Source organism: Oreochromis niloticus, linkage group LG10, assembly GCF_001858045.2.
Source record: "Oreochromis niloticus isolate F11D_XX linkage group LG10, O_niloticus_UMD_NMBU, whole genome shotgun sequence".
Lineage (NCBI taxonomy): Eukaryota > Metazoa > Chordata > Actinopteri > Cichliformes > Cichlidae > Oreochromis > Oreochromis niloticus.
The window spans coordinates 31615337-31627886 of record NC_031975.2 but is presented as its reverse complement, the minus strand read 5'-3'; the positions used below and the strand labels follow the sequence as shown (position 1 = coordinate 31627886).

General features: G+C 41.2%; 1 protein-coding gene and 1 long non-coding RNA gene across 2 annotated transcripts; one reads left to right on the top strand and one right to left on the bottom strand.

The window, feature by feature from the left end:
* Positions 1–2643: 2643 nt before the first annotated feature.
* LOC112848057 (olfactory receptor 146-like) lies at positions 2644–3582 on the top strand. Its single transcript, XM_025910984.1, has one exon. The coding sequence runs from the start codon at positions 2644–2646 to the stop codon at positions 3580–3582; it is 939 nt and encodes a 312-aa protein (XP_025766769.1).
* Positions 3583–7814: 4232 nt separating this feature from the next.
* LOC112847985 (uncharacterized) lies at positions 7815–9056 on the bottom strand. The gene is made up of 3 exons (XR_003221841.1): positions 8685–9056; positions 8451–8538; positions 7815–8346 (listed from the first exon to the last, which is right to left on the bottom strand). It is a non-coding gene; the product is annotated as an uncharacterized LOC112847985 (long non-coding RNA).
* Positions 9057–12550: the final 3494 nt, after the last annotated feature.

Sequence of the window (12550 nt, the reverse complement as noted above, 5' to 3'; positions counted from 1 at the left end):
TTTTTAAAAACCGAGGCTAGGCCACCATCCCTCCCCGAGGATCTCGATGAGGTGAAGAAAACACAATCCAGGTGAAGAAGTTTAACCCTTTAGAGCCGAGCGTAGCGCCCCCGCTACGATTTGCGTATCTATTTTTAAATCCCTCTATCACTGCAACCACGTAAGCTAGCGCAATAATTTTTTTTGCATATGAAACTGGAGAAGTTGTACTTACATCTTATGCCATCAGCTTGTCCTAGGTCACGGTTTTCTTCCACATATAGCTTTGCAAAAACTGCATAAAAAGCGCTTGCAGCAACAAAAACATAATATTCCAGAAACACGCTTTGCCGATCCGATCAGCTGTTCATAACACTTCCTACGTTGGAATAGACGTCAGCGCGAACTTTCGCATGTCCGCCATTACCTGCCCGAAACCGGAAGTGACGTCATTTTCGCGGAAATGTAGTTTTTTTTACTGTCAGGGCCTCAGAGCCTATACTAGTGTTTTTAAAAGTTATCTTTGACTTTATGACTTTCTGTGTCGTTTCTGGGATGCTTAGAACTCAAATTGCACTGCTGGAAATAGTTTATTTTGATGCATATGCTGCTTTTTTGCAAATTTGCACTATAATATTTATTTTCGTTTTTCCTGCAGTATATAAAAATTGGTGTATTTCAAAAGTAAAACTATGAAGACACTTCAAATAAATTTTCTGTGGTGGGAAACTAGTTTGTGCAACTTTTTTGTATTTACAGTTTTGAGGGATAAGCCTCTTAAATTTCTCTAACTAGAAATATATGTTAAAAAAACAAAAACGATTTTCAATTTTTTTGTAGTTTATTGCACTTTTTTGCAATTTGTGTAATTACTATGCACTCAATGCAGACATATTATTAAAATTTGGGCTATAATGGTTGTATTGATGTATAGCAACTTGAAATACTCCCAAAAATGGCTCCACAGCATGTAAAAATATAATATAAGCTCTGGCGGACTTGGTTCTATGGTAGGTCTTAAAGGGTTAAAGAAGGAAAAGGACTCACCAGGGCAAATCCAGGTTTATGTCAGGAACAAAGTATCCAACTGCAAGGTGAGAAAAAAATCGTTTAGCAAGAAGGTTTTATTCACCAGCAACCTTGGGTTAAGAAGAGGCAAACAAACCACTGGGCGAGCCGGGTAAGATTGTTGTCCTACTGGACAAATCCAACGGTGACTAAGCAGTCTGAAGGACAGCCGGTCCCGAAAGGAGAAAGGAGGTTGCAAAATATCCAAAGTGGGATCGGAGTTAGCCGCAGCATGTGCCTTAAGGTAAACCTTAAAGCAAACACGGAACCCACTCCGTTTGCCTCGCTTTCTATAGTGCCTCTTAGGCAGGGAAGATAGAGGCAGTGCACCAGTGGAAGGGTAGGTATGCGGCAAAGTAGCATCTCCTAAGTTCCAGCGTGGGCATTGACATGAGAGAGGCATATTACCAAAAGAAGGACGAATAATACACAACAATCAAAAAAGAAAGCTCGGAAACAGAGATGAGGACGGCCTGTTGTGCACACTGGCACCATCTTGTTTTTTCAAAACAAAGTATATGAAATGTGCTTTCTCCCCCTAATTTTTTTATAGAGTGCTGATGACTATTTACCATTCAGCCCCCTAATGAACTGCCTAAATAGTAGTGAAATGTGATTCATATAGTGCTGTCTTGGTCTTACAGTCAAAAGTACTCAAAGCATTTTGGACTGTAAACCACATTTAAACATAGATTCATATAGTGTTTCTCAACATTTGAAGCAATCTATCCACAGCTACCATAAAAGCACCAGTTGACCCAGGACGCATGTCTTGGACAGTGATAGGCACAAGGCAAACATGTAAACTCTACACAAACACATCCCAGTCAGCCAGATATTTGAAGCAGGGACTTCCTTGCTGTGCTAAGAGCTGCATGCATAGGTTCATTATCAATTAAATGTTTTATAAATTGTGCAGTATTTCCACCTGATGATCCTGTTGATAGTCTTCATTTGTCCATGCGCATTAAGTAATGTTTGTTCCTGAGGTGGATTAAAGTTTCCCAGTGGACACCCACGTCCAACCACTGTACAAGATAAAGCTGTGGAGAGAAACAAGAAGCACATGAACTGATGCATTTCAGGTGATCATTAACAGTTTGCTTCTTGCCTTCAGATGATAACACATTGTCTTGTATGATCATTCAGAAAACATTATTCTGTGGGTCCTTTTTAGTTCATTTTTCTCCCTTGAACAAATATTTATCAGTTTGTCTTCCTTTTGCTGTTGGATACTAGATTAATATTTTAAAATGTGTGACTTTTGAAAAAGGTTTGCCTCACTGCTAATATTTGATATTTGATTTATTACATTGATATCAAAGACTGCAGTTTTAGTTAATCTTTTTCCCTCCTTCTGCTTTTACTTCAGACAAGATGGAGAACTATATGTACAACAGTCCAACACTTCAACTTCAGGAGTTGAGGATTGTCAGGACTAACAAGTATCTGATCTGTCTTTTTGTCTTTTTTTGTGATATAAGCTCTTATTTACAGATGTGGGAATGTCATACGTGAAAGCTTTATTTAATGTTTTAGATAGTGACTGAATTGCTTTTTGAAATGCCTTTGAAATTGTCTTGTTCTTTCAGGTCCATGCAAAATACAAACAACATCTTCACAATACAGCTGGAGGGTTTAAATGTCCCACAGGAAGCCACATACCCTATGTTTCTTTTTCTTTTTTTCTCCTACTTGTTTCTAATTGTTGCAAATGTGGGCATTGCTGTTTTGGTTTTTGTTGACAAGAGTCTTCACCAGCCCATGTATATCCTTTTTTGTAATCTGTCCATTAATGATTTATTTGGAAACTCTATCATGATCCCTCATTTGCTTGTAGACATGTTGAGGCCTCCGTCTGAGCGCCTCATCAGTTATTATGAATGTGTGGTCCAAGCTTTCACCACACATATGTTTAGTACCACAGCTCACACAGTGCTTATGATAATGGCTTTTGACAGATATGTAGCCATCTGTAATCCTCTGCGTTATGCTGCAGTAATGACAAATAAGATGTTGACGAAGCTGACAGTGTCTGCCTGGGGGGTAGCCTTTGTTTTGGTCGGGATTCTGCTCGGTCTGACCTTGAGACTGGGCCGATGCAGAACTCTGATCAAAAGCCCCTATTGTGACAATGCTGCACTGTTTAACCTGTCCTGTGAGGATGTGTTCATTAACAATGTCTATGGCCTCACTTTCACTGTGCTTTTGTTCACAGGTTCTATCGGTAGCATGGTTCTTACCTATACTAAGATTACTGTGGTGTGTCTAACCACAAAGAACAAGTCCTTGAACAATAAAGCCTTGAAGACCTGCAGCACTCACCTGGTTGTATATCTGATTTTTTTGTTCAGTGGTATGTCCATAATCACTCTGCATCGCTTTCCTGAGTACTCAGAGAGCAGAAAAATTGTTGCTGTTCTGTATCACATCATCCCTGGAAGTCTCAATCCCATCATTTATGGTATGCAATCCAAAGAGATAAAAAAATTTGTATCAAAAGTTAAATTAAAGAAGGTTTTGCCATTATATTAAAGACAATTTTCAGGGTTATTTGAACAGTTTGAAGTGACATATTAATGTTTTTTTAAACTGACAGTGTGCAGAGATTGTAACCTGGCTTAATAAATGAGACCTTCGCCAACTCGATCCGCTGTCACTATTACAAATTTACTTCTCCAATTCTATTAATATGAATTAAAGTCATTACATTTCTGTCAGTACCAGATTGCTAAAATAAAAGGGGAGTAATGCGACACTGCTGAAACTGCTTCTGAAGCACTGCTTTTTGCACTCTATCTGCGTGTATCATAAGGAAAAGATGGAAAGAAATTCCTTGTCAAAATAAAAGATATCTGAATGAATTTAAATGGTAAAATGCTTGTTCCTACTAATTTTAACATTTTCTGATTCAGTATTACAATGGCTTTTATGACTCAACTTGTTGTTTATTAAAATAGAATTTCACTAACTTATTCATCAGGGAACTTAAAGTAACAAAGTAACAAAACCTGAAAGTAACATAACTGGAATTAACACTTGAGCACTAAACCAAAGCAGCATACTTAATGTGACAACAACTCCAAACTCAACAAAAGCAGCTTGAAAAGAAAAAAAAAAAGCTGAAAAAAGCCAGCTTGAAAACTAAATGTGAAATGTTTCAGTTTTTAGGCTAACAAACCCCTGTAAGATCTGAGCTGTATTCAGTTATTTTAAGATGAACCTTTAACTTTTATTATTGCGGGTGGATTGCATTGAAATGAAATACAAACTGCCAAAAATCCAAGTGCTAACCTTTCAGGGGCTCACATGAACGATCGTCTGTGATCATTTTAGCAAAGCAAAATTTGAAAATTGTAGATGTTTTTGGTGGAAACTGATATCATTGGGGTTTTTTTAAACTAGCCACTGGATCACCGTGGATCATCGTCACAGACAGGGGATTTTGTTGCGACTAAGACAAAACCACATTCAGGTACAGTGCAAAATACATACTAATACTGAGATTTGAAGTGTGTATATTTAAGACGGTTTACTAGCTTAAAACTCCGATATTTACCACTGTAGATATGATTTTCACATAGGAGTATTTGCTCCATCATCCTTTACAGTGAACCAGTACCTTTTAGTACATTTCCCTCAAGTACAATAATTAAAATAATGTTTCGACACGTAAAGTCATTTTTTGTAAACTACAACAACAGCAACATCCATACTAATGGCAACAATGAAAATATTCCTGTCATTTTACAAATTTTCCTTCACCAGAGCAGACCACTGTGCTGCAGGATTAAACTGAGTGTCCCAGCCCTGGACAGGTATTTTAATAATGAGGACACTAGTCAAAGGAGTTTGCAAAGAAAAGCGTCTGGACTTCTTTAAGTTGCTTGGATTGTGTCTGGACTTCTTTAAGTCCAGACGCTTTTCTTTGCAAACTCCTTTGACTACGATGACCTGGATGACTGAGAACCTTCACAGACAATGAGGACACTAGGCATGATTTTCGCCTGAGCAGGGAGTCTCTTAATGTGCTGCTGAATCTACCTAACCAGGATCGGAGACATGACTGGGGTGCCACAATTGAGGTCCTTGTTTTCGTTTTCTGGCTGGCAAGTGGAGCATCCTCCAGAGTCGTTTCCAGAGTGTTCGCAATACCTCATTCCAGTGTTCACCGCATCGTCCACAGGGTCACAGAGGAGGTGGTGGCCATTTGCCATCAGGTCATCCACCTCCCTCGGACCCCTGAAGATCTACAAGTCGTGTCTCATGGGTTTGCAGAGCTGGCAAGACACAGAGCCTTTTTGAAAGCTGCTGGTGAAATTGACTGGTGCCATATCCGCATCAAGCCTCCCAGCGACCCTGATGGTGAGTGATACAGGAACAGGAAATTTGTTAGGGCTCCTGGGTCGTTGACCCAGTGGTTTCTGTTTTGTACCCTTTATTTGTGTTCTCTTCTTAGTTTATTTTTGTGAAGGTTTTGGTTTCTGTTTTGCATTTCTATTTTTCCCCCAGTTCTTCTTGGTGTTTGATTATGTAGTTCTCAGGTTTTGTTTTCCATACTCCCTCTATTCTGTGTCCTGTCAGTGTCTGTGTCTGCCCTGTTCCCACGTCTCTGTTGCAGTGCCTGCTTGTGAGTCTGTGTCTATAAGTTCAGTCTGTGTTTCCTGTTTTACTTTGATAGTCCGTGTCTCATGTTAATGTGTCTGACTTTGCTTCCTTTGTCTCGTTAGGCCTGATTTGCCCCAGCTTTGTTTCCCTCCTGTCTCTCATTCCCCGATTGCTCCCTCTGTGTATTTAAGCCCTGTGTTTTTCTGTGTCCGTGTTGTGATCTACCATCATCTTGTACTGTGTGTTCTGTCTGCCAGCCTGCCGAGTTAGTTCATTTTGTATTCTAGTTCAGCCAGTTTTCTGTTTTGCCATCCAGCATTAAAGCTGTATTTAAGTTCACCTTTTGTTTCTGTGAGTCTGCATTTGGGGTCCTTTTCCTGCCTGCACACAGCCTTCACATGACAAAATTGGTCCCTTCCATAATCCTGCAGGCGGTTTGTGACCATCAGGGCCACTTCACTGATACATATGTGGGCTGGCCGGGGTCAGTGCATGACTCCAGGGTGCTCACAACAGACCACTGTACCGGCAGGTCATCTACCCTCCTCCAGGGCATTTCATCCTTGCAGATGGAGGGTACCCATGTCTCCAACATCCACTCCCCCTCATTACTACCTATAAGAGGCAACTCCAAGGTGTGGGAGCCCAGCATTTGAACTCTCATCATTCCGGGGCACATTCTATTCTAGAGCGAGCTTTTGGAATGATGAAGACGAGGTTCCAGGCCATCTTCCTCCAAGCGCTGGAGGTGCACCACACTGTTGTACCACATGTAAGTCAGAAGAATACATAGCCATTGTTTTTGGAATAGGCATGATGACATAATGGGAACTACAGTGTATGTTCAAGTATATACACGTTATTTACAACAAAAAACTTCTGTTTCTGGTCACAACAGCATGTGCTATTCCCCACATAGCAAGCAGGTCTGGCCCAGATCTGGTATCAAGCCAGCACTGCTGGTTGACTTCTGGCATGATAAGACATATGTCATCCAGATATGGGCCAGGCCTGACAATGATGCCACTGTCTATGTGATGTCATGTCATATCTGGCTCAATTGTGGTTTGGGTTATGTGGCCCAGGCCCATAGAAAACAGGTCTTCCCTGGATCTGGCATCAAGCTGGCAATTCTGACTGACCCGTCTCATGGAAGAGTGTGTGTCAACCAGATGCGGGCCAGGTCTGGCAATGATGGTGCTATTTATGTTCCTATTTTCCTATTTTAGTTAGAAGACCCAAATGCCATGTTGCAATACTACACTGCTGTAGTAGCCAACGTTTCAAATGCAGATTTGACAGGTTTGTGAGTGTACACTTTATCCAAAACATAGTGATGATTTACTCATCTTTGCCACTGGATGGCTGTAGCTCAGGCTGATTGCAAGGGTAGCGGTTCGATTCCTGACTTCCCCAGTCTGCAAGGGTGTGAATGTGAATGAATGCAGCTAGGGAGCACTCAGTCTAGAGAAAGTGTGTGTGATTGTGTGAATATGGCATGTTATATAGAGTACTTTGCATAATCCAAGCGAGTAGAAAACCTCTATGTAAGAATCAGTCCATTCACTGTGAACAGAGTTTCGGCATGTTACTTTTGCCCTATTATGTTCCGGCACATGTTGTTATTACATGGCTTGATTAAGGTACATATTGGGCTGACATCTGGGCCAGCACAGGGCCAGCAGTGTGTCTGCAACTGGCCCGTGGCTGCACACAATGTGCTTACACATGGCCAACATACCACAAAGAATGACGGCCCTTTGGTGGCCTAGATCAGGTTTGCCAGAGGTGGTCCTGTGCTGGCCCATGTGTGGACTACCTCGGGCAAATCTGATCTGGGCCACTAAAGGGCCGTCATTCTTTGTGGTATGTGGGCCATGTGTAAGCACATTGTGTGGGCCTGATCGGGGCCGTACCAATTTTGCTATGTGGGTCTGCACAACATCTGCCTCAGTGCTGGTGATGTTGTGTCCCCTGAGGATGAGCCTGAGGATGATGTGCAAGATGAGGTGGAGACTGGTTTGGAGGCAGTCAGTTGTGCTCTCTGGCAGGATCAGCTTTCTGCTGAGGTGTCTGCCCTGGAGGAGGTACCCCTGAATAGTATGAGAAAATAATTCAAACACAGTTGGAGTATAACAAATGATTTTTATTCACGGGACTTCATACATTCTGTTAATGTAGTACATTGTTTGTCCAACAAATCAAATAAAGTGTGACTTGTATTTACAGAACTTAAATTATTTTGTATTCTTTGTACATATTTTGCACAAACATTCATATAAAAAGTGTAACTCTCTCATACAATGGGTTGCATTTACAATACTTTACTCGTTTTTTTCCCACAACCTTCTCCAGTAGACATATCAGCCTGTCCATTAGCTCAGCACGTCTTTCTTCCATCTCCCTCTGCAGCCTCATGTCCTCTTTGATTAATTCCAGGAATTCATCCTCCCTGTCCCTCTTTCTCTTTTCCAGTCTTGGCTCCAGCTGGGCCTCATCCTCCTGCCGTTCGTCATCCTGCACTTGGGTGCCCACTGCTGAACTGGGCCCTGGAGTCAATTACAACTGGAGGCCTGGTAGAAGGCCTCTGTCCTAACACCTCATCCATGAGGGCAAACCAGGGCCATGCAGCAGCAGTGGTCTTCCCACTCATCCCCTCACCCCCTCACCTGACGTGGGATAGTTGCAATCCTAAAGGCAGAGGGAATCAAAAGTGGCAGTTCACCAAAACAGCAACAGTATAGCTTTACATGAACAAGTCTGAATAATACTTATTTCAGTAGTACTGTACATACTTTGTATTTTTTCTTAGATTGTCCAATTTTTTTTCCTGCCTGCAACAGAGTGATTTTCCCCGCCAGGCCAATCTTCTCAAGACTTGCCCTAACAGACAGAATATAATAGAACATGTCAATCATGTTGATCCCTGAACAGGATCTACAGCAAAATGTGCCAGCTTGGAAGTACAAGAAAGGCAAAACACTCTCCATCGTGCCCAAAAGATTTATATATGCATACTGTTGCTGTACCTCCAACCCACAGCGGCTGAGTTCTTGGCACGCTGTGAACAGGTGTTCATTTTCACCCTGGAGTTTGGGCTCAGCCGGCTGCTCCTTACTCCCTGAAATATGACAGTACATTGGAGTAAATTCTCTACCATCTCACACTTCTGTTTCATCATTTTTCTGTTTGACGTTTGTACAGCATATTCAGCTGTGCGAAGAATCCAAACTTTAATTTCAGTCAAACTGATTTTCTCAGGAACAAATAAAACACTGACATAAACCCTATGACATTAATGCCATAACTGCATTAACGCAGCAAATCTCCATTAGCGAGTTAGCGCGGATCACCCCGTGCGTGAGGCTGCACGGCGTCAACGCATTAGTGCGGTAAACTCGTTAAGGTGTTAGCGCCGTCCAGATTAATGAGATTAACATTGACAGCACTAATTAATTAACTAGAAAGCGAAAATTTCCGAAGAAATTTTAAGTGTGCCTATGTCTGAAGACATCAGGATGTATGTGTTTGGAGCAAAAAACTGTTGAGTTTTAAGCAGAGAGTCATCAGCTGTTCCTGCACTCAGCTGTTAGGGCCTGTTGCTATAGTAACTCCTGTGAGTGGCAGGAGGGGATGGGACACACACACACACACACACTCTGCAGTTGGGGTCAGACACAGAGAAGGGCAAACAGGAATTAAGCTCTGAAACAAATGCTTGCCAAGCGAAAACTGTAGGTCCGATCGCAATAATTCTTTCACCGTGAGTGGCAGGAAATTCCAGACTACAAGATATTAAATTTTCATGCCTGTAGAGTGTATTATACTGACGTGGTGACAGTGTAAAGACACCCTTTGATGTTAAGTTTGAGCTGAAAATTGAGAGCAGTTTTAGAATGGTAGTCTATGGGGGACAGAGAGGGAGGAGGCTGCGCTTTGATGGCATTTGTGAGAAAACCGTAAATCTGCTCTCGATAAGAAACACATTGGATGAAAGAAGACAACGATAGCTACGTTTTGATGTATAAATTATAGATGTAGGGCAAACGGTTTGGGTGGGACAGGACGAGAAGGACAAATTTTTTTAATTATTCTCCACTCCACACTTATAAGAATAATAAATCTGTCGAATAGTAATAAGTGTGCCATTACATAGGCACACTTAATAACTCATCAATAAATCGATTTACTCTGCCTTACAGAAACCTGGTTGCAGCAGGATGATTATGTTAGTTTAAATGAATCAACACCCCCGAGTCATTCTAACTACCAGAAACCTCGAAGCACAGGCCGAGGGGGCGGTGTGGCAGCAATTTTCCACACCAGCCTATTAATCAACCAAAGACCTAGGCAGACTTTTAATTCATTTGAAAGCCTGATGCTTAGCCTCGTCCACCCCAGCTGTAAAACTCAGAAACCAGTCTTACTTGTTATCATCTATCGTCCACCTGGGCCTTACACAGAGTTTCTCTCTGATTTCTCAGACTTTTTATCTGATTTAGTGCTCAGCTCAGATAAAATAATTATTGTGGGTGATTTTAACATCCATGTAGATGCTAAAAATGACAGCCTCAACATGGCATTTAATCTGTTATTAGACTCAATTGGCTTCTCTCAAAATGTAAAAGAACCCACCCACCACTTTAATCACACTCTAGATCTTGTTTTAACATATGGCATAGAAACTGAACATTTAACAGTGTTTCCTGAAAACCCTCTGCTGTCTGATCATTTCCTGATAACATTTACATTTACAATAATTGATTACACAGCAGTGGGAAGTGGTTTTCATCACAGTAGATTTCTTTCTGAAAATGCTGTAACTAAGTTTAGGAATATAATTCATCCATTGTTAAAAACCAGCTTCCTGAACGCTACTTCATCAGAGGTCAATTATCTTGTTAATAATTTGACCTCACTACGTAGGACTCTGGATACTGTACCTCCTGTGAAAAATAGATCCTCAAATCAGAAGTACTTGACTGGCTGGTATAATTTTCAAACATGTAGCTTATAGATAACTTGCAAGCTGGAGAGGAAATGGCATATCGCAAATTTAGAAGATCATCATATAACCTGCGGAAATAGTTTGCTGCTTTATATGAAAGCCCTCCGTAAAGCTGGCTGTAGTTAAACATTTACATAAAAAAGCCATCCCTAGACCCAGCTGTCTTAGCTAATTATAGGCCAATCTCCAACCTTCCTTTCATATCAAACATCCTTGAAAGAGTAGTTGTCAAACAGCTAACAGATCATCTGCAGAGGAATGGCTTATTTGAAGAGTTTCAGTCAGGTTTCAGAGCTCATCACAGCACAGAAACAGCTTTAGTGAAGGTTACAAATGATCTTCTTATGGCCTCTGACAGTGGACTCATCTCTGTGCTTGTCCTGCTAGACCTCAGTGCTGCGTTCGATACTGTTGACCATAATATTCTATCAGCACGATTAGAGCATGATGTAGGTATTACAGGTACTGCACTGCATACAATCGCATACATTTTCACTGCTATGCTGATGACACCCAGCTCTATCTGTCCATGAAGCCATTTAAGAAACACCAATTAGTTAAACTGCAGGAATGTCTTAAAGACATAAAAACCTGGATCACATCTAATTTTCTGCTTCTAAATTCAGATAAAACTGAGGTTATTGTACTTAACCCTGAAAATCTTAGAAATATGGTATCTAAGCAGATTCTTACTCTGGATGGCATTACCTTGGCCTCCAGTAACACTGTGAGGAACCTTGGAGTCATTTTTGACCAGGACATGTCCTTCAATGCACATATTAAACAAATATGTAAGACTGCTTTCTTCCATTTGCGCAACATCTCTAAAATTAGAAATATCCTGTCTCAGAGTGATGCTGAAAAACTAGTTTGTGCATTTATTTCTTCTAGGCTTCTAGGACTACTATTATTCATTATTATCAGGAAGTCCTAAAAACTCCCTGAAAAGCCTTCAGTTAATCCCAAATGCTGCAGCAAGCGTCACGGTCCTGGGTCGTGTTACCCAGTGTTTTGAGTTTCCCTGTATTTTGATATTCATTGTTTATGTTGAAGTTCATTTCATCATCTTAAGCTGCTACTTTGCTCAGTTTTAGTTCTTTGTTTATTAGATCCCTTTATGTCATCACCCCTGTGTTTATCCTTGTTTGATTGTGTGTCTTGACCTGTCATGTGTCATGTCTGCGTCTCTTTATGTTCCTATTTTATTTTGAAAGTCTTGTGTCTATGTTCATTGTGCTTAGTGTTACTTTCCCCTGTGGTGTCAGGATGTCATTCTAGTCAGCTGTTTCCCCATGTGTTTCCACTTCCCCAGATCACCTCCTGTGTGTATTTAGTCTGTGTTTTCTTTCAGTCTTTGTCAGGTCGTCTGTTCGGTTTCATGTCTAGCCACATCATGTCTCAGAGTTCTTTGTACTGATGAGATTCAAGTTCATGTTCATGTTCGGTTTATTTCATAGTTCCATAGTCGCATGTACCTGTTCAGTTTCATGTGTATGTCTCTCGTCATAGTTTCCATGGTTATTTAGTTATTTCCCAGTTTAGGTTTCAGGTTAGGGTTTGCTCTGTTTGCTTTCACTTTGTTTTTGAGTTCACGTTTTGTCAGGAAAATAAACACCTTGCCTTTTGTTTAAAACTTAGTTCCGTCTTCTACTGTGTCTGCATTTGGGTCCCACTATTCAGTCAAACACACCGTGACAGTGTGACCTGACCATGTCGGACCCAGCAATACAAAAGAAGAAAATTCAGATCGGAAGGAGGCCATGGAGGAATTAGTTTGCCCCTTGCGAGTATGTGTTTCTGTGTTTCCCTGGTTATGGGAGGCGCTGCCCCCTTTGATCACACTTCCTCATCACCACTCTCCAATTCTGTCTGCAGCAGCAGCTGCCC

Bases quoted from the DNA above. Each gene is read 5' to 3' on its own strand.
- LOC112848057 (XM_025910984.1), top strand. From the start codon at position 2,644: ATGCAAAATACAAACAACATCTTCACAATACAGCTGGAGGGTTTAAAT.